This window comes from Choristoneura fumiferana, chromosome Z, assembly GCF_025370935.1.
Source record: "Choristoneura fumiferana chromosome Z, NRCan_CFum_1, whole genome shotgun sequence".
Classification (NCBI taxonomy): domain Eukaryota; kingdom Metazoa; phylum Arthropoda; class Insecta; order Lepidoptera; family Tortricidae; genus Choristoneura; species Choristoneura fumiferana.
The window spans coordinates 28,504,476-28,528,389 of NC_133472.1; the positions used below are offsets into that span (position 1 = coordinate 28,504,476).

General features: G+C 34.9%; 1 protein-coding gene across 1 annotated transcript in view; it reads left to right on the top strand.

Moving 5' to 3' along the window:
- LOC141433564 (uncharacterized) overlaps positions 1-23,914 on the top strand; it is a 43,334-nt gene that overhangs the window by 3,008 nt on the left and 16,412 nt on the right. Inside the window, exons 2-7 of the mRNA XM_074095663.1 lie at positions 8,105-8,304; positions 10,344-10,448; positions 11,499-11,669; positions 12,529-12,777; positions 13,945-14,090; positions 14,811-14,957. Of these exons, the coding sequence (XP_073951764.1) occupies positions 8,105-8,304; positions 10,344-10,448; positions 11,499-11,669; positions 12,529-12,777; positions 13,945-14,090; positions 14,811-14,957 (1,018 nt within the window). The remainder of the gene's footprint in view (positions 1-8,104; positions 8,305-10,343; positions 10,449-11,498; positions 11,670-12,528; positions 12,778-13,944; positions 14,091-14,810; positions 14,958-23,914) is intronic.

The window sequence follows — 23,914 nt, forward strand, 5'->3', positions numbered from 1 at the left end:
TCCGAGTCGATTTTAACAGGTTTTTTTTGTTCTTATCGAATACCTAAACACAAAGATTCATCGATTTATCTGTGATAATGTCGACGTTCCATATAAATTTTCATCCTATTTCATCCCCTCGCAGGTAGGTAATATTTTCAAAAACCCTTGAACAAATATCTATTTATTTTTCAAAGTGCCCAAATGCCAAGTTTCATAAAGAACCATCGATTTATCTTCTACAATGTCGACCTTCATATAAAGTTTCACCCCCTATTTCACCCCCACACAGGACGAATTTAAAAAAATGCGCGAAAATATATCTATTTGTCTCTTATCACGTGTCCAAATGCCAAGTTTCATAAAGAACCATCGATTTATCTTCAAAAATGACGATCTTACATGTATAAACTTTCATCCCCTATTTCACCCCCACACAGGAAGAATTTAAAAAAACGCGTGAACAATTATTTATCTCTTATCACGTGCCCAAATGCCAAGTTTCATAAAGAAACATCGATTTATCTTCGATAATGACGACCTCCATATGAGCTTTCATCCCCTATTTCATCCCCTCATACGTCGAATTTTCAAAAAAGCTAAAACACACACCGACTTATTTTTTATTAAGTGCCTAAATGCCAAGTTTCATGGTTTTATTTCCGACAGCGACGAACTTCCACCATATAAACTTTAACCCCCCATTTCAACCCCTTAAAGCCTCTTTTTCGCAATAAAAGATAGCCTATGTTCTTTCCCATGGTCTATTATATCTATGTACCAAATTTCATCCAAATCGGTACTGTTTTTTGCGTGAAAGCGTAACAGACAGACAGACAGACAGACAGACAGACAGTTACTTTCGCATTTATAATATTAAAGTATGGATATAAAATATGGAATAACTGCCTAAATGCCAAGTTTCATGGTTTTATCTTCGACAGCGACGAACTTCCACCATATAAACTTTCATGCCCTATTTCAACCCCTTAAAGCCTCTTTTTCGCGATAAAAGTAGCCTATGTTCTTTCCCAAGTCTATTCTATCTCTGTACCAAATTTCATCAAAATCGGTTCAGCGGTTTAGGCGTGAAAGCGTAACAGACAGACAGACAGACAGACAGACAGACAGACAGAGTTACTTTCGCATTTATAATATTAAGTATGGATATTTTGTCAAGCAGCAGCATCCCGAGACAATGGGAAAAATCCCACATCATCCTACACAAAAAAGGCGACAAAGAAAATAGTGTTGTGAAAAAAGCTCATTTTCGAGGCTTAAAGACTCAAACCTTAGAGACTCTCGAGGCTTAACGACTAAAAGGCCGCAAAGACGGTATCTTGCATCCATACGCATAAAATAAGCCAATTTAATTGTCAAATATGGTCGAGTCTTTAAAACTCTCGAAAATGAGCGTTATCCACAACTCTACAAAGAAAATATCGAAAACTAGTAGTGTAGGAAATAAAGGTAGTGGACCCCAACAGTAATTCCTCTGCCAGAAAAAACTTAACAGTATGATAAAGTATCAATAAATAAATAGTATTGTATAAATTTCCAAAGAATAATAATAATAGGATTTATGTAAATACCTAAAGTCTTAAATCGTTAATATCTTTTTACGGAAAAATGATCCGTTCAGACTTTCTTCACCGGACATATTCATGTAGATAACGTATTGCAACATTATATGAAATATCAAAAAAAATATACCCCAGCAGAAATAACAATATTAATAAAATATAATTTTTTGGTGTTTCTTGGACCGAAAAATTGCTCCATCTAACTTTTTCATTGGAATGCCATTTTACTGCCGTTTTATACCTACAAATTGAAAATCTAAAAAAATTACCATTTACGTGACTACTTAGTATATATTTATAAAGAAATCAGGCTGAGAAATTTTCCACTCTCAGTTTTTAATAGTTCTAAAATACATAAATTTGGGTAAGTATGCATTTTTTTGGATTTTCTTACCCACTACGCCAAATTACATTCTAAGATCATATAAGAAGAAAAAAATGACAGAGCAATTTTCCGATGAAAATGAGCATCATAAAAAGGAATTGGGATGCACCAATAAAAATAACCTATAGTTTTTATTTTTATTTTTGGAAAGAATAGGATATTTTAAGATACCATTTTCATTGATTTTGCATTTGGATGAGTATTTATTATTTATAATTTTTATACGAAACACGCTGGATGACGTCGCAGTGAGACAGCCACGTTCCATTGCCTAGAAAAATTCAGGTCGTACATAACATAATCTGTGGCATTACAATTTGACAATAATTCAAGCACGGCTTAGAGTCCTAAATTAACCATGACAAATGGTTTTATTTATTTCTCTTCTTTTAGCTTCGATATTCCTATGTTCGTTTAATGGTGTGATAGTAAATAGATATTTTTATTAAAATCTGATATTTAAATTCTTTTGTATTTACTTGTAACGACGTAATTTAATAATTTAATTTGTAAAAATACATTGGAAATACTCGTATACATTTCGGACTTTACGATAAATGACAACTGTTTAAAGCCGGGTGCGCATCATGTGATTAAAGTTCTATCTTTGTTGCTCTTTTTTATTATAAGCAGGACAGCAACATTTCAAACTGTCGATTTGCTTAAGAGTGTAGACCTGCTTTATAACTGCCTTTGTGACGGGACACTGCAGGGGTCAAATGAGGGTCATTACTTAAATTTTGTTTATATAATTCAGTTTATCCCATTTTTGGAATCTGATTTCTGAAAACAGTTTACAAAGCCTATTTCTCTAAATGGTTTTCGATTTATTATATGTTGTCAAAATTGGGACATCCCAATTATCATAAAAAATATTCTCATGTTTGACAAAAGTTTTAGTTTTTTTTTCTAGTATCACATACTGATACAAATGACTTATTTGGTCAAATAATTTTGGACAGAGGAATTACTCGGTTCAATATATTAACAGATTTGTATTTTTACGTATAAATACCTTAGGAGTGTTTTTTTTTTATATTTATATGTTAGTTTCGGCTCATACTCGTACTATACAATAACCAAGCAAAATTTCATCGACTGAGAAATTAATGCATGGGGTCTCCATACAACAACTTGCTTAATTTCCTACACTATATGCCAATAAGTCTGATGTCAAACGTTTATAAAGTGAAAAAAAAATCATATTGAACAGGATGAGCCCCATGTTAGACGAACAGCAACCAGTAGAGCAAACTGGATTCAGGAGGGGCTTTTCTATGACAGACCACATCTATACTGTTAAGCAAAGACTAGATAAAGAAAATGTTTAACAAAAAGTAAAACCGACTCCAAAAAAATAAAAAAAAATGGAACCGACTATAAAACCCTTGAAAATATTTTTCTAGCACTAGGTACCTACTAGCTGGAAGTCGGTGCCTCAGCACGAGCCAGCAGGAATGGAACAATAGTCGTGTACCTCATCTACATACTATGGGTTTCAATCCATCCTGCTGGGTCGTGCTGAGACACCGACTTCGAGCTAGTAGGTACTTTCAAGGGTTTTATAGTCGGTTCCATTTTTTGTTATTTTTTTATTTTTTTGGAGTCGGTTTTACTTTTTTGTTAAAATTTTTCTTTATTTCTCACTTTTTAGTGATTCGCAGCAAAAGTACATCTCACAACGATTCCATTAAGCCCAAACAAGGCTTAGTTACGTTGTTTTATAACAAACTAGCTTTTACCCGCGGCTTCGCACGCGTAAACTATTCGGTCTGGTAGTTGCAATTGAAATTTTCGGGATTTTACAAAATTCCCCTGGAAATTTCCAAATTTATATCGTGGTCTTCATTGAGGTTGTGTTGTGAATAAATGTACAAAATTCAAGACTCTAAACCCAGTGCTAAAATTTCAAAATTTTTCCCTATCCAAATTCAAATTCATATCATTTATTCAGTAAATAGGCCGCAATGGGCACTTTTACACGTGATTTTTTTAAATACCAGCACTTTTGGAAAGACCATCATTGCCAAGAAGAATGCGCCGCAAGAAGCTTGGCAGAAAGTCATTTTTTCAAAATAAAATAAGTTCAAATAAAATACATAAAAACTACAGTAAGTATACAATTAAAGAAAAAATTACAAAATAATAATAACAATAATACACGGATGTATGGGGTCCCTTAGTTACAAAACTATCCCGTGGAAATATCGGGATAAAAAGTAGCGTATGTGTTATTCCAGACGTCCGGCTACCTACATACCAAATTTCATGCCTCTAAGCCCAGCGGTTGTTATTTCGAGATTTTATCCCTATCCCGTGGGAATATCGGAATAAAAAATAGCCTATGTGTTATTCCAGAGGTCCAGCTACCTACATACCAAATTTCATGGCTCTAAGCCCAGTGGTTGTTATTTCGAGATTTTATCCCTTGTTATCCCGTGGGAATGTCGGGTCAAAAAGTCACTTAAGTGTTATTCCAGACGTCCAGTTACCTACATACCAAATTTCATGACTCTAAACCCAGCGGTTGTTATTTCGAGATTTTATCCCTATCCCGTGGGAATATCGGAATAAAAAGTAGCCTATGTGTTATTCCAGAGGTCCAGCTACCTACAATACTAAATTTCATTGCTCAAAGCCCAGCGGTTGTTATTTCAAGATTTTATCCCTAGGTATCCCGTGGGAATATCGAGTCAAAAAGTCACTTATGTTTTATTCCAGACGTTCAACTACCTACATACCAAATTTCATGACTCTAAGCCTAGCGGTTGTTATTTCGAGATTTTATCCCTATCCCGTGGGAATATCGGGATAAAAAGTATCCTATGTTTTAATCCAGGTTATAAATTAACTTTCCGCCAAATTTCATCCAAATCCGTCCAGCCGTTTAAGCGTGAAAAAGTAACAAACATACTCACTCACTCACAAACTTTCACATTTATAATATTAGTAGGATTTCCGTTGCCTACCTTCCGGCTTCAGCATCAGATCAGTTCGAAAGAATCATTAACTTAAAGCTTCTTCTTAGTCGCTTATCTAGGTATATTAATCATGATCGTTTATAGACGAGTGAGCATTACTTAACTTTGACGAGGTCCATTGGTCATCTATGGTCTTCTTCATCAGGTCCAGTTTACCAAATGATAATTTCTGAATGTAATGCTAAAAATGCCAAAGTCGCCATAGGTGTGCCTATAAAGTTTGAGATTTGCCTTCGATTTCCCTAGGATCCCATCATCAGATCTTGACTTGGTGACAATGGGACCACCTCAGAAGAGTACTCTTTCGAATAAAATTCGGTCTACAATTGACTGAGTAATCGGTGAACATACCTACATAAAAAAAATACAAACATTGGAACATAGAACCTCCTCTTTTTTTGAAGTCGGTTAATAATGCTTTTTGTTAAAAGAAAATGATCCTTTTCACTAGTTATTATTTAACAGCAACAATCCCCTGCGGACAGTTAAAAATAAAGGTCTATATTTATACATTTTGGTACATCTGTTTGTTTTTAAACGACCATCCGTCTTTCGTTGAGAGGCCCTCAGGGAACGGATGAAAATATGAATAAATCTGCGAGCCCTTCCTTTCTGCTTTTGGTGATGTACTTGAAACTTAAATAATTAAACACGATAATTCACTGTTAATTTATTGTTTGAAATAATAATAATACAAAAAGGTCTTACACATAAACACCTATGATATGATATAATAGACTTTTTAGAAAAAACAATCAGACATAAGGTTTTAAATTGGGCAACACTATCAGCCTTATTCATAAAAAATCCTTAATTGAGGTTTGATCGGTCTGTTACTTAGCAGACTGATTAAGCTTAATAGACGGTTGTCAAGAAGTATGATTCATAAACGCTTGCTAGCAGTCTGCTAGTTGTTGAGCTGCTGATAGACGGATTAGACGCGTTATGTTGGCCACCTTGACAAATCAAAGACAAAAAATGGCCTAATCGATAATTAAAAAAAAAAAATTGACAGCAGTGACAGCAAATTACCAGGAAAAATAAAAAGCGAGATGTTTGTTTCCGCCATTTCCGATCCGCATGTTTATGTTGTGCAAAGACCATAATTATGTTAATCATCCTTATTTTTTTTTCATATTTATTGTTAATTTATTGTTGCTAATTTAGAGACTTTTTAAATACAAATTCCTGAAAATAAATTTTCCTGTTTTTTTTTTAATCTGCGTAGCCCTGCCTTCACTATAAATATCTTCGGTACCTATGGTTTTTTGCTCTAGTCAAAGTCAGCTGTTCAAACTTGTGGCGGCCATTTTGGACTTAGCAGAGAGATAAAGGAGGGTCTACGGTCCTCTTTTGCAGAGCCTTGAAACGACTGATTAGCGCTAACAGACGTTTATGAATTGTTTTTTTAGCATCGGTCTTCAAGGACACCTATCAAGGAGGCTCTAACTTTTTATGAATAAGGCTGTATAACTTTAACTTAGTAGTTTATCTTACATCTAAGTATAATATGAACAGTAAGTTGACTTTATTCCAGCTTTACCTATCCAAAAATGAAATTAGTTTTTTGTTTTTGATGCCACGCTAGCTAGGTACTAGCAACTCCGTTTTAAATTAGTTTACCAGCCCCAAATTAATAAATATATATCACGGGACAATTCACACCAATTGACCTAGTCCCAAAGTAAGCTTAGCAAAGCTTGTGTTATGGGTACTAAGCAACGGATAAATATAATTATATAGTTAGATACATACTTAAATACATATTAAAACATTCGTATTTTTCATACAAATATCTGCCCCGACACGGGAATCGAACCCGGGACCTCAAAGCTTCGTAGTCAGGTTCTCTAACCACTAGGTCATCTAACTATATCAGGTGTTTAATATGTATTTAAGTATGTATCTAACTATATAATTATATTTATCCGTTGCTTAGTACCCATAACACAAGCTTTGCTAAGCTTACTTTGGGACTAGGTCAATTGGTGTGAATTGTCCCGTGACATTTATTTATTTATTTTAAATCAAACCTAAATTAAGTATTTTAGAATCAATAGGGATCTATATTAATTCGCATAAATTAATTGGCCTAATTGAAATTGGCATAACGTTATTTCGCATAATTATTAATTCACATAACATTAATTCGCTTAACTAAATACGCATAATGTAAATGTGCATAATGGGGATTAGCATAACGATAAGTTGGCATAAATGTAATTAGCATAACATTATATCTAGTGCCATCCACGAAGACGCGTGATTTTGTCAAAATTAGACATTAATGACATTGTTATAAGAATCACGGCACGCGTCATCGTGAATGACTACCTATTAATATACTTTGCATAAATATAAAAGAGTACCTACCTATAAACATAAAATTATTATTATAATAAAATTGTAAATTTTATTTATGAAACAATACATAAAGTGTTACAAAATACAAAATTATATTACAATATGCAAAATTAATGCTAAAAGTAAAATAATTTTTGTTTTATTTATTCAATTAAGTTAGATCTGAGAAGTGAACTACTATCTGAAAATATCTATTATTGGGCTATTATAAAAAAATACCTACCTTTTGAACCTAACCTAACCGAGTCGGTTTCACCTCGAACAAGCTAATTCACTCGTTTGATAAAATAATGCGTATTCATTTTAGGACAATTTAAGTTATAATTAATAATGTTATGCATATTTAAATTATGCGGATTCATTATTATGCTAAATAAGTGTTATGCTTCTTTATAATTATGCAACTTCGCTGTTATATACAATTATTTTATGACAATTCAGTTATGCGAATTAATATTAGGACAATTAATGTTATGCGAAATAAGGGGCACCCAATCAATAGCAATGAATAATACGCGCTATTTCTATTATTAAGTACATTTAATATCACTTCAGAATATAACAAATAAGTAGTTAATCATACCACTAGGCAGGTAACACATTAGTGTACATGTCCAAACACTAGCATGATTGTCAATCGATTTTATAAAAATAATTACTAATAATAAATAACACATAAGTACATAATATGGATATTTTGATCGATTAGCAAACCCCCAATCAGTTTTCTTAAATCTTATGCGGCCTTGTCACCCGGTAAAATCGTACTGCGACATAGTTATAAAATGATTCTACTTCTGTATCGTTCTCAGAACGTGACCGCAAGATCCATGAGGGTGACCTGGCGAAGCAGAAGAAGCGGTACTGCCGCGACATCCGACAGCTGCGCAAGGATATCACCACCCGGAGAGACGAGCTCGGCGTGGCTGTCTACGGGGACAAGCAGTTCCTCAGGAACGCGTTCCAGGAGCACCGCCGGCTGCAGCTCACCTACATGAACAGCCAGGCTGATGTAACTTTTCTTAAAATCTGTTAGCACAGAGTTGGTAAAATCTAGCGCTTTTAACAAATGCGGCCCGCTTATTATGTTTATCAGTGATAGTAAAAAACTAAAGGGTAAAACGATATTTTAACATAACTATGCTTTCCATTTTTCCATTTAAATTCCTGTTACAACCCATTATTAAGTATATGTGCAGAAATAAATGTAAATAAACTTTCAAATATTTATTTATCTTTCTGTATGACCTTGACGAGTAAAGCCCTAGACCCCGATATTTGTATGCTTAGAAACATACTTGTTTTGTTATACGTAACATTGCGTATACAAATTTCAGGGTCCAGATTTTATAATGCATTGCAAACGTTGCCTACGTGGGATAAGAGTTTCGAACTTCGGAGTAGGCCCTCTGGCCCTATACTATGAAGTGCAAAACTCGAACTTCGTATGTTGCCGTCCCGCTGACGCTTATGTCATTTAATACGCGAGTGAAAGGGACGGTGCGACACGAACTTTAATTTTCGAGTTTCTTAGTAGCCCTTCTGTAGGTACTTGCCTAGAACCTAGAGTTCCTGGCATTACGAAACTACAATGTGGCTATACCCTACCAGGGTGCATAATATTGTAAGACTTATTAGAATAAGGCCTTATGTATTTTATGTTTTTTGCCAAATAAATAAATACTAAATACTAAATACAATGCGCGCGGTGACAAGCGGCCCTAATCATATAGTTTGCGATAATCGCTATTTTGAGTCGTTATCATAATATCATAATACCTACCTATTTATTTATTATTACAGTTCAGCTAAGTAAATAATATTGGCCCAGGTCGGTAGCTGCAATGTACCTACGTTTGTTTTACAGTAAAATGATATATTATAATGATAATGATAAATTTGATGATAAATAAATTATTAAATACTTACTTAGTGCAAAATGAAAAATAAATAGTAAAATATAGCTGTTAAACTTTAGCAATATTACTGCCAATTTGCTCTACATTTAGCCTTTAGACATAATAATATTCCGAACAGCGACATCACTCGAAAGCCAGCAACCCAGGCCCCTCCCACATAGGGTTGCCATACGTCAGGATTTATCCGGACATGTCCGGATTTTTCCATCCTTTGTCAGGTTGCGGCCGGACTTTCCAAGTGTCCGGATTTTTAGAAATGAACACATTCATGATACATTAATTACACCGTTCTTTATGAGTGAAATGATAAATTAAATAATCAACAAACTTAATAATATTTCTTTCAAAGCAATTTAACATAGGATAAATTACAGCTAAAAAGACCTCAATCAATTATCTGCTTAAAACTAGTTAAATCTAATTTAGATATTTGGTTTCAATTATTAATCAAAGGGTCCATAAAGTTGCACACCTTAACGCAAGTAGTTAGAATTACTATTTTTTTTACAATTGTAACACGAAAATTATTCATACAAATGTATGATTCCATTATGACATGAAAAAGAATCATACATTTGTATGAATAATTTTCAATTTTATATTTTATTTTTTAATTTTCGTGTCATAATGGAAGTGTCGTGCCGCACCTACGTCAAATCTCTGGTACAAGAAATGTCAGGACTTTTAGGGTGATGTCAGGATTATTGTCAGGACTTTTCCTTTTTTCATATTGGCAACCCTACTCCTACAAAGCTAAAATGCAGAGACAGTAAAAGAAATCGTAGGGCAACTGTTAAATCCTATTAGATGTTGAACTAAGTACTTAAGCTCCAGATTAATTTTCCGGACTGATTTAAACGTGGCAGCAAGTGCTGTATTAAACCTCTGGCTGATTTCCGTCTCGATAGGCTGCCGTACCTACTTATAAACGCGACGGCAGCGTTCGCCGGATCCGTTTTTAAAATTATAATTATTATTGCCGCATTTATAATAATAAAAATAGCTTAAAATTGCGCTGTAATGTTATTCAAAACCTTCGACAACATTGAATTTAAGTTTGTGCGTGTAGTTTTTGTTCGATAGAATTCAAATGCAAAATGTAGTCTGATATATTTTATGTTATTTATTGCAGAGAGTTCTTGAGAGCATTCATCAAGAAAACTTTAACAAGAGGAAACAGCTGGACAGAATAAGGTATACAAAGAAGAAGAAAATGGAGAGATTCAGATTGACACAGGTAGCTACGAGTACAATACTGCTAGACATTTTTTGCGTAATTGGTTAAACGTCGTAAATCTGGCAGGGTTCGGCCGGCAACCTTTTGAATCGGAAGTCAAAAATTACAATTTACGAAATTTCAAAGTTTGTTTCTTGCCAACAATAAACTAGGAGTACTTACTTGCATAAACAAAGTTTGGAACTAAAGAGCCGCATGTGGCTCGGGAGCCGCAGGTGCCGACCCCTGATTTAAGGAAATGTAAAGCAAGGTTAATTAATTTAAATGATGGACTTATTACTAAACATTTACTCAAATAGTGCATCATAACAATTATTTCAATGTTTTCAAGACTGCAAACAACTAACTAGGTCACCTCACCACTGCGCCGCTGCATGTTTGTCGCACCGCTCCGTGCGGTTGCGGTAGGTACTACTAGCTAATTTGGGTCATACACAGACTCATTAACAAAGTTGTCTTCATTAACCGAAAATGGTAACTATTAGAAAACTGATATCTTCGTTTGAACCAAAAACTCTACCTTAACTATTAGACCTCTGCATTGAATTATGTTTCTACTTACTTCCCTAACATTGACGTCACAAGAGTAATTTATAGTGATAAGAAACAAAAGCCGCTCGAAATCTATTGAAAAGCGCCTCTTCCTCAATGGGGCGAGTCCACGGCGAGTCGATTCAAAATATTGATTTTCATCGTCACAAGTACTGAATCAGACTCTACGCTCTTTCTAAGAGTTCCTATTTAGGTAGCTAGTTTTGAATATCAGTCATTGAAAATTGTTAGACATCTTGAAATTGAACTCCAAATTATAGTTGTAAGTATACCTACTTAGCCCTTAACGTTTGTTTGGTTTGTTGATTAAGTCTGGCTTTCTTTTCTTTATATTTTTTATATCCAGCTTTTCTCTGTTCAATTTCTCGGCATTGTTTTCAAAGGAGCTGATTTGTTAGAAATTTATCGATACAAAACGTGCACTGGCTATGTACTGATTTGATTGAAATTGAATTGATTAAAATTCGTAAAAATATATCGATAACATTTGGTTTGTAGCTTGAGTCTGCGGAGTTACGAGACCGTCTGCTGTTCGAAGTGGGGGGAAAGCTGCCCGCCGAGAAGAAGGAGCAAGCCTTCGCGAACTACGTTCAACGCGCTAACATAAAGAAGAACGCTGCTCTAGCCATCAAAGTCATGTACAAAAAGATACTTGACATACTCAAAAAAGTAATTTCAAATAAAAATTCACTGACATAAGTAGGTGAACATTTATATTGTTTGTTGAGCTGGTTTAATCGTAAAGGGGTTGAAAACTTTGTCAAACAAACCAAAGCATTTCAGGAATCTGGGTAGCTCCGCTTTGACCTTAACCTACCTCATGCCACCGCCAGATGTGTATTTTATTATCGGTATTCAGCTGAGGTTACCCTTGACGAGATTGCGTTTCTCGACCTTCTTAGAATGGTGCTCAATGGTAAATACCTCTTTATAAAATCAAAAATCTTACATAATGAAATGGGTATATGTGGCTAGAATGATTATTATGATTATATTTACCTATAAGAGCCTTATATTATTAGTTAAAAGCGAAGGAAGCATGCACGCTTTCTTCGCGAGCGCGAAACGATATCAGCAGGGCTACTACGAAACTCGAAGCTCGAAAATTGTGTCGTGCGGTCCCTCTGACACTTATACTGTTTAATACGAGAGCGAGAGCGACCGCACGACACGAACTTCGAGCTTCGAGTTTCGTAGTAGCCCTGCAGCGCGCAGCGAGTTGCGTACAGCGTCAAGAACGCCATGTTGTACACCCTCGTACAGTCAAGGGCATAATGTAAGGGCGTAATATACACAGGCCAAGTAAAAATATCAGTTATATCAATGTCATAAAGACTTTGACATGGAAAACCTTTCCTCACTTCAAATATACATTACTAAGCCGTCAAAAATATCTATACACCTTGGCTATGGCTGTATACATATAATTTATGCCTTTGATTGTACAATAATAATTGGGCGTATTCGGCGCTTATTACTCTCTCATTTTAAAATGTATTGAAAGTATTCCTAAAGTGACTCTTGGCAGGACTCTTCGTACTTTACGGTGGTGTTGGAAGCTTTGAAGCTAGACTGCCGCGCACAGGGCAAATGTCTCATGGGGGCTACGGAGATGGGCCAGCTCGCCATGGAGTACCTCGACGACCGCAAGTTTGAGTTCAACAAGTTAGAAAAAGAGATCAAGGCCAATATGAAAGAAAGAGAGAGGACTCTTAAACTGGTTCGTCGGGAAGTCGCATATTTGACCGATTCTTTTCCCAACCTGATACGCAAGGAGGTATGTTAATAAAATATAATATGTACGGTCAAGGGCATAAATATACATACGTAATCAAAATCTCAAAAAAAATCTGTACAGTGAACGTCATAAATAAGAGATCATTTCTGTACCTTGTCGCTTTCAGTCGTTACATAATTTCGTATGGCTTTTCAAACATGGCGTTAAAGTGACAAGGTACAAAAATGATAACTTACTTATGACGTTGACTGTACACCTTTATGCCACTAAACATAAGGTCGATGTATACATATTTTGAGGTTATCACTGTATATATATTTTTGCATTCGACTGTAACTACAATAAAGCTCAAAAGAAGTGAACACTTTAATAATTTTGTCATAGGTTTAACAACATTATTTAAGACAGTTTGATAATATATGTTTCAAATTAGGAACCTGCTGAACCTGCTAAAGCACTAAGTGTTTAGCTACTTTTGAGCTTAGTTGTACCTACCTAAGTGGTACCTAGGTATTAACTTGAAATATAAATTATTAAATTTTAGTGTCGTGCAAAACGATACGAGTGTGTAAAATAATAACACCCCTCTTTTTGCGTCGGGGGTTAAAAAGAAAACAAAGATGAAAATAGAAAGAGATATTTTGAACTTCTGCCTAGTTATTGTTGGGTAGGTACAAATCCTAGTATACCTACCTACTCGGAAATATTTTAAGAAAGAATTACTTTTTGTACATTACATGTTTCTCGCTATAATCTATCTTTTATGTGCTTTATGTATAAAATAGACTTATTGATTGATACATAGAAACACATTTCAGTAGTTTTTACTTTATTTCGCATTTTATTGCATTGCAATTTGCAATCCCACGAACTTCAAACGGTTCGGATAAAATCTATCTAATACCTTAAAACGAGCAATTCTTGTGTATACATATTATATATTTCGGCGATCTCGGAAACGGCTCCAACGATTTCGATGAAATTTCATATGTGAGGATTTTTGGGGATGAAAAATCGATCTAGCTTGGTCTTATCTCTGGGAAAACGCTTGTTGCCGCCAAGGTACTATTTCAATTAATCGCAACAATTTTTAGTACGATTCTCGAATTTAACGTCAAAGCTTTTCGCAATAAATGACTTTGAACGAATATAATATTTTAAAACCGGGATATATCAATATGAAGTTAAGTAAATGAACTTTTTCAGGAAGCTACAAATCTAGATGACCTTTACGAAGATGAGGATGCTCACAGTCACCATTCGGTGCATTGGGAACTTGAAGAGGTCATGGGGATCTGCAAACGTCTTCAAAAAGCTACTCTTGTGTCCTCCTTCGACCGGATCCTGTTAAGGTACGTCCTGTACAAGACAAGTGAAGTTTATTTTAATTTACACTTACGAGACGAAATGGGAGTACTATTTTATCGGGGTAACCAGTGGAGCGCTGGTCAGGTAGGTGACGCAAGTAGCTGCACGGGCACACACCCGCCAGTACCAGCAACAGGGTATATAGGCGTGTTGCGGAGTACCAAAAACTAGCGAGATTCTGACTCTTCCTGGTAATACCAGTGAAAAAACGTCCTCAAATCAGTGGTAAGAAAGGTAAAGAAAAATAAATGTACAACTGAAACAATGTACTTCCTCCTCCTTCCTGCGTGGCGGTGATCATCACCGTCAGGATAGTAGACTCTGTCTGACAAGAATTCATTATTTATCATTATCTCACGGGAAATTATGAAATAATCTTGGATTTAAACTATCCTTAGTTCTTATTAGTGTCTCTAACTATCTGCGTGCAAAATTTCATTGAAATCGGTTCTGTAGTTTAAGCGTGAAAGTAAGGTTAAGGCTGCGTTTCCACCAAGGACGTGCTGCAAGGAATGTATTTTTCATGAACCAATAGAAACGGTTTACTTATCTACCTATTCTCGCGCAACACAGCTCTGGTGGAAACAGCTGAGCGGAGCGAGGCGAGGTGAATGAAGCGTTTCTACTGGTTTATTTAAAACACATTCCTCGCAACACATCCTCGCACATCTGGTTAAAACGGAGCCAAACTGAGCTCGGTGCAGGTTGAAGGAGCAGACGTATCAGACGGAGCGGCTGCTGATGCAGCTGACGCTGAACAGCATGAAACGGAACGCGCTCATCGAGGACCGCAAGCACGCCTGCATGATGCTCGACTCGCTCAAGAACGTCGGCCAGGAGAGGACTGCGCAGTAAGTGCCCAGCATTTATCTCGCGTGTACAGTCAAGTGCAAAGATATCGACACAGCCAAGCCAAAGTTACAAAAGTATATATACACTACTTTATATATTAAACATTATGGTCGTGTATACATATTTTTGTAACTTTGACCGTGTCGCTATCTTTACACTTGACTGTACCATTAGTATTTTAAAGTACCAAGATATCAAGCAAGCAAGCATGCATGCACGCAAGCATTTTTTCCCGTGGGTATTTTGGAAAGGCTTCTCTCAATGCTCCTCTACACTCCCCAAGCCTCTACATGCCGAATTTCAGCTTTCTACGACCGGTAAAACGGTTATCTATCAATTTCAAATATAAAAAAAAAGTATTTATGAGTTGTCAAAACATGATCCTCGACAGATTTTATACATAATATAATACCTACTGAACTATATGGCATCAGTTATTGTATGACATGAGATAGTCAACTCAATTGACAATAAGTTTATTAATATTATTATATTTGACTACTATTAAACTTTGATTTATAAATGGTATTTAATTAGAGCTGTGGCTGAATTATTGGTTTACTGGCTATTGCTGCTGCTTCATCTGCGAAGAATTCATTAGTCGCTCGCCCTGGCCTCCGAAACAATTTTATTCGGGATAAAAGGAATCCTATTATTTCATTCAGGTCTACAAATATGATGTATTACAAAATTTCATGGCAATCGGTTCGGTTCAGAAGTTAAGGTTTGAAACGAAACAAACAAACACACTACCGCATTTAAAATATTAGTAAGAATGATAGCAAGCATACATTGCATTAAAATTTTTGGCTAAATTGGAAAAAAAGATGTATAAGACTTTAGCCACTAGAGTCTTAAAGAAATTAACCTCATTTGAAATTTCTACAGGTAACGGATATTTGCTTTGCGACTGCATTAAAATAGGTGGGTCTGTATAAGTTCTACACATTGAAAATGCCACATTTATTGTCGAACCAGTGGTTCGGAACCACAGCGGTTGATAGTCAGAATGGAGCTTATTTGGCCAACGGCGTATATTAAATCAATTATAACAGTCTTTCAGTATGCAAAGATGTCCTCACATTCGTCAAACAACATTACATAACTTATTGCATGTGTAGCATAAAATATAATTAATAATGAATAAGCATCTGCAAAAGCCTACTAAATATCTTTACTTATATTACTGTCATATTATGCTCATATGGAATAAGTAGATTTCGAATACTTAAGTATGACTATAAATATTATAGAATCTATTATCAATTTGCCGACTAGTCTGCGTCGCGATTTCAATTGGTAATTGTCATAATACATAGATAAACGTGTATGCATCTATGTAGATATATCCACACAATCGATTAAATAAGGCGCACGGAAGTACATTGCTCTAAGTCTTCCATTTTACAGTGCAGTGACTGTAAATAGAATAATAACTTACTTAGATGAATTGGCACATGTTGTATTCAAGTCTATATAAGTAGGTACACAGGGAAAACGAATGAATTGTTGTCGTTAAGCTTCGTGGGTGTGAATTGTTAATTATTAGGATTTTTACTCAGCATCAGCCATTGTTCTCTATTGACAAGGTTATGTACTGCGAGGAGGGTGGAGGGGTGGAAGCCATCTTGAGAAACGAAGTGGGTGCGATTTTGTGGAATTGTATTTTAGTTTTGTATTCTTTGGAGTGGAAAATTCTTTTCAATCGTCAAAACAACAGTAAAAGGAATCTTAGCCGTGAAAATAAACAATGAAAGTTTTTAATTATAAGTAAATTGGGTTACATGCCTCTATTTAGTTTACCAGCCCCAAATTGCCTTGTAATTTACGAGTACTTACCACGTACGTAAGTACCTAAAAACTACGACGAAACTCAAAATAATCATCTACGTACTGCAAAGAAAGAGCAAGAATCGGACGACCAGATGGCCTAGTGGTTAGAGAACCTGACTACGAAGCTTGAGGTCCCGGGTTCGATTCCCGTGTCGGGGCAGATATTTGTATGAAAAATACGAATGTTTGTTCTCGGGTCTTGGGTGTTTAATATGTATTTAAGTAAGTATGTATCTATCTATATAATTATATTTATCCGTTGCTTAGTACCCATAACACAAGCTTTGCTAAGCTTACTTTGGGACTAGGTCAATTGGTGTGAATTGTCCCGTGTCATTTATTTATTTATTTTAAATCAAACCTACATTAAGTATTTAAGAATAAATAGGGGTCTATATTAATTCGCATAAATTATTTGTCCTAATTGAAATGGGCATAACGTTATTTCGCATAGTTATTAATTCGCATAACATTAATTCTATTACTGAATACGCATAATGTAAATGCGCATAATGTGGATTGGCATAACGGTAAGTTGGCATACATTTAATTAGCATTATATTACTTTGCATAAGTATTAAAGAGTTTTTAACATAAAAGGATTAGAATGAAATTGTAAATTTTATTTGTCAAACAATATATAAAGAGTGTTACATTAAGTGAAAAATTATTGCTAAAAGTAAAATGATTATTGTTTTATTTACTCAATTCAATTAGATCGGAGAAGTGAACTACTATGTGAAAATATCTATTATAGCATATAGGGCTATTATTAAAAACAAAAACTTAACATTGAAACCTAAGGCGGGAGCTACACTACGCTTCGCTCTAGCCTTAGCCTTCTGAACCTAACCTAACAGAGTCGGTTTTGCTCTGAACAAGCTAATTCACTCGCTTGATAAAATTCTGCGTACTCATTTTCTAACAGTTTAAGTTATAGTTAATAATGTTATGCATATGAGTATTTCTCAAAAAGTTGTCCCGTCGTGAAATTGTCCAAAAATCACTTTTGTTTTGAAATTATTAACCCTAAGGACGAGATCATAAAAACATAAACTACATAAAACATCCAAAATTTCTTGACGTCAGTAAAACGTCACAAAATCTTGCGCGGAAAAAATCGTAAAACTTTCCATTGGATCCAACAACAATGATTATCTGACTTTTTATCAGTTTTACCACAACAATTATATTTAAAAACAATTTTATTTATTTTTTGTGGTTAAATAACAACTGAAAAATTGAAAAATGGACAACTTTTTGAGAAATAGTCATATTTCAATTATGCAGATTCATTATTATGCTGAATAAGTGTTATGCTTCTTTATAATTATGCAAGTTCGCTGTTATACACAATTATGATATACCAAATCTGTTATGCGAAATCATATTAGGATAATTAATGTTATGCGAAATAATGGGCACCCATTTCGAGAACCGTGATAGAGACAGCTGAAACTATACGTACATAATGTGCATTTCTGGGACCCATTCAATAAACTTAGTTTTTTTTTTAATTAAATGTTTTCCCTAAGATTGACCCATCCTTGATTGGTTTCTATTATTACTTATTTGTGGATTTGCAGTAAGTATTTATGTTTATTATAATTCTGAGTTTGATATTGATCGATTTTTATGTATGTATTACCAATACATTTACCTATTCAATATATTAACCTCGATTTATTATCATTCCTAGTTTGAAGTTTTTATATATTTAACCGTTACAGAGACACCGAGAACGTAAATAATACTATACAAAAAACGTATTGTTTTCATTATATCTCTATAACGTTTAAACATACAAATTTCAAACTCGGAATGATAATAAACATTACTGAAAATAAACAAATAATAGAAACCAGTCAAGCGTGAGTCGGACTTAGGGCAAACATTTGAACTTTGTAATTTGTCTGTCAGCGGCTGTACTCTATGAACTTGTGCAGGCAGTCAGATTTTTTTAATTTTGTAGTGTACGAGTACATTACAGTATTTTTTTCCTCTGACTGTAGGAAACCCTCGTAAGCGAGCTTGACTCGCACTTGACTATACCTGAACTTCGAATATTCCGTACAAAATACGAAATCCTTAGAAAAATATTACTTAAGTAATATTTTCGTAATGGCTACGAAACCCTATTTCGGGCATGTCCGACACGCTCTTGGTCGGTTTTTATTTACTAATATGGTTTACGTACATGTTCAATGAGCATTTCTATCTATCGTTGTACCCTGAGTTTCTCTCCGATTTCAACAAAATTTGGGAGGTAGACTCAGTCCATGATTCCAAGCTGGAAAAATAGGGTCTCCAGATGTGTCCCCAAAATATTGTATTAATTTGTCCGTTTTGTTACGAATTTTTCTTAATATTTTTCGTAACAAAACGGATACATCCATACAATATTTTGGGGACACAACTGCAGACCCTGTTTTTCCAGCTTGGAATCATGGACTGAGTCTACCTACCAAATTTTGTTGAAATCGAAGAGATAAACTCAGGGTACAACGGTAGATAAAAATGCCTCAATACCAACTGAGATGCACCAAAAAAAATAACCTAAGTATAGTTTTTATTTTATTTTTGGTAAGAATAGATCGTGGTGGCCTAGTGGTTTGACCTATCGCCTCTCAAACAGAGGGTCGTGGGTTCAATCAAACCCCGGCTCGCACCTCTGAGTTTTTCCAAATTCATGTGCGGAATTACATTTGAAATTTACCACGAGCTTTGCGGTGAAGGAAAACATCGTGAGGAAACCTGCACAAACCTGCAAAGCAATTCAATGGTGCGTGTGAAGTTCCCAATCCGCACTGGGCCCGCGTGGAAACTATAGCCCAAGCCCTCTTGTTCTGAGAGGAGGCCTGTGCCCAGCAGTGGGACGTATATAGGCTGGGATGATGAAGAATAGGATATTTCAAGATACCATTTTCTTTGTTTTTGAACTTGGATGCGTATTTCATTTTTTATAATTTTTTTACGAAATACGCTGGATGACGTCACAGTGAGACAACCACGTTCCATTGCCTAGAAAAAATCAGGTCGTCCATAACATAGTCTGTGGCATTACAATTTGACAATAATTCAAGCACGGCTTAGGGTCCTAAATGAACGATGACAAATAGTTTTATTTATTTCTCTTCTTTTCGCTTCGATATTCTATGTTTATTTAATGGTGTGATAGTATATATATATATTTTTTTATTAAAATCTGATATTTAAATTCTTTTGTATTTACTTGTAACGTAGTAATTTAATTTGTAAAAATACATTGGAAATACTAGTATACATTTCGGACTTTATGACAACTGTTTAAAGCCGGGTGCGCATCATGTGATTAAAGTTCTATCTTTGTCACTATTTGCTATTATAAGCAGGACAGCAACATTTCAAACTGTTAATTTGCTTAAGAGTGTAGACCTGCTTTATAACTGCCTTTGTGACGAGACACTGCAGGGGTCAAATAAAGGTCATTACTTAAATTTTGTTTATTTAATTCAGTTTATCATATTTTTGGAATCTGACTTCTGAAAACGTTTCACAAAGCCTATTTCTCCAAATGGTTTTCGATTTATTATATGTTGTCAAAAATTGGGACATCCCAACTATTTAACCTTCTGATATCGATAAATGGGTGAGGTCATATTATTATGTATGTAGCATGTATGCTTGTAGATGGAGGTAGATGCTTCTAGTTGTCGGGCGCAGAGGACTAGTAACGTGGGATATTTCGTGCGAAAAATTTCGTTCAATTTCAACCCGCGGCCCCAGGCCCAACTCATCTTTAAACTTTCCGCGGAGGTTTGGACGGCATTGTATGTGGGTATTGTTGTAGCTATAAGCATAAGTACCTACCCGTCGTAGACTGCTTGTATTTTTCTTGGAGAATAGGGAGCTTAGTTACACCATTTGAGTCACCGCTACTAGACACTGAGAAACCCTGCAACTATAAGAATGTATGTCGAGGATGTCATTATGATACTTTTAGTTACGCACAATGTGATTTTTTAATCACTATGAGATATTCGGTATGCCGTTTAGTATAGAAAACTAGGTATTTTTCTTTTTTATGCTCTGAATTTTGTGTTGTTAGAGGTAACTAACGTGTCAAAGTATAAGTATGGTTATGGGCGATAATAAAAATCTAAATGTTAATAATTAAACGGTAAAATACTACTTACATGTTGATTTGTCGATAGAGAATCACACACGTAATATGTGATTCTTATTGATGCTTGTATTGATATTATCGACTTTTGGATGTTAACTCTAAAAATACTTTAGGTATACGAGTTCGTGGCAACGGTTTACTAATGTTTCGGCGAATAACGTTTGGCAACCGGTTTAATTTCGCAACTTTTCATTTCCCAACTGTTTAATATTTCTGAAACTGTAAATATTTCAGGATTTTTATAAAACTAACCTAACCTAACCTATAGGGTTCTACACGATGGCCCTGAAATAATACCTACTAACTGTAAGTACTTGTGTTCTGTTTCCCCCAACCTCCTAAAAGCAAATTTAATCGAACTACAATTTTATTTTAAACTTTTTGGTAGGTATATTTATGTAATGTACTTTCATAGTGAACGCTGTATGCAATAGTGTGTCAACCCTGATTAATTCTGCAATACAATGTCAACCCTTAGAAAATTATTTTAACAGTTGACATTGTATTGCAAAATGACAGTGGGTTGACTCAGTATTGCAAAACAGCGTCCAATTATTTATTAATGTTTATGATTATCATTGCTTGAAATAAATATAGCCACACATGGTCCTGAAAAACGCGTACGTACCAATCCACGCGTAGTGTAGGGTTCCAAAGTTGCCCATTGCAACTGGTGCTGCTGACTGAAGTAGAAAATATGTCATTAGAGATTATTAAAATCCCTAATATTATTGCTTATTTTTTATCAATTTCAATAGATAGCGCAAATTTACGTTATATCAGTGATGTGATATTATCAAATGTGAGAACTTACATCCCACTAATATTATCATGGAAATTTATCAGTAACTCAGGGATTTTCTTCATCCCCTTTTCTAAAAATCTTTCCCTAGTGCGCCTCTCTATAACTTTAGGTCCATCTATGCCAATTTCATGTCTCTAGCACCAGTAGTATTGGCTATGCGTTGTCTGTCAGTCAGCCAGTCATGGTACTGTTCAGGTAGAGTTAGGTATAGAATTATAAATAAATCAACCCTGAAGTTGAATTCACTTTTTGCTATCCCGCAGGAATTTTACGTTTTCCCGGAGAAAAATAGCATATGCCAATCAGGAATAATGTAGCTCCTAATTGGGAAAATATATATTTAAATCAACCCCAATGATGAATTTACTTATTTCGATCCTGCGGGAATTTTGCATTCTTCTGTAGAAAAGCAGCCTATGTCATTCAGAGATACTGCAGATTACTATTAGTGAAAGAATTTTTAAAATCAGCTCCGAATTTGGATTGTCTGACTTACTTCTACCTATCCTGCGGGAATTTTGCATTTTCCCAAAGAAGAGTAATCAGCAATAGTGTAGCTTTATATTAGTAAGTGGAAGAATTTTTAAAATCTGCTCTGAAGTTCAATTCAGTTTTTTCTATCCCATGGGAATTTTGGATTTTCCGAAAAAAAAGTGGCCTGACATCGAGGCTAGTCATATTATATCATATGAAAGAGTTTTTAAAATCAGTGCCAAAGTTGAATTTACTTATTTCTATCCCGCGGGAATTTTGAATTTTCCCGGAAGAACGTAACCTATGTCAATCAGGAATACTGTAGCTTACTTTTAGTGAAAGAACTTTTAAAATCAGACCCGAAGTTGAATTCACTTATTTCTTAATTTTGCGTTTTCACGAAAAAGAGTAGTCTATACTAATGAGAAATAGTGTAGCTTTCTATTGATGAAAGAATTTTTAAAATCATCCCCGAAGTTGTATTCGGTTTTTTCTATCCCATGGGAATTTTGTAATTTCCCGAAGAAAATAACCTTTGTCATTTGGGGATAGTCATATCACATAATATGTAGGAATTTTTTAAATCAGCTCCTAAATTGAATTAATTTATTTCTATCCCGCAGGAATTTTGCATTATCCCGGATAAAAAGTAACCTATATTAATCAAGGATAGTGTAGCTTACTAACGGTGAAAGAATTTTTAAAATCAGCTCCGAAATTGAATTAATTTATTTCTATCCCGCGGGAATTTTGCATTATCCCAGATAAAAAGTAACCTATATCAATCAAAGATAGTGTAGCTTACTAACGGTGAAAGAATTTTTAAAAGCGGCTCAATAGTTTCAGAGATTCGACTACAAACAAAGAAGCGAAAAAAGTTTAGATACTTCCCTATTCCGTGGGAATTTCAAAAAATCCTTTCTAGTGCGCGTCTACATCTATTAAGGAACATATATTCCAAATTGCGTTGATCTATGTCAGTCAGTCAGTCAGTCAGCCAGTTTCTTCTTTTATATATATATATATATATATAGATATGTATATGGAATAGGGGGCAATGGTAAGCAATTATCGTCGCCCATGGACACCTACAACACCAGAAGAGTCACAAGTGCGTTGCCAGCCTTTTAGGTAGGAGTACGCTCTTTTCTTGAAGGCAAAGTAAACTTGGTCAATATTGTACCTATGTACAGTCGAACCAATTGATTCCTGACCAACCATAGATCGTTCTCACATTTAGTGCCATAAATGAATTCCTTTGTCAAACAATGCGATGTCACTATGGCGTTTCTACGTCACGATTGAATTGGTTCGATAGTACGCAGTCAGCAGCGGAAACGGTTGACACCGTAACTGCTCATCCACTTCTGCTGCTGAGTGTACGACATAAAACAGAAGAAAATAAATGAGGGAACCTGTAATTTCTTTCTTAGTACCTAGTTGTCACATTTTGACGTAAAATCTCTTGGAAATGTACCTATAACATGTAGGACTTCTTTTCTTTTTTATGTGTACCAACTGTATTTAACTATTACTCATGTTTAAGCAAATAAAATATTTTTATCTTTATCTTTATAACTGTACAAAACGTCGCTTTGGAATGAAGAATTTGTGAAAAGTGCTAATAGTTAAAGTACTGTTCCGCTAATTTAAACTGTGAAATTTTATCAAAGGTCAAA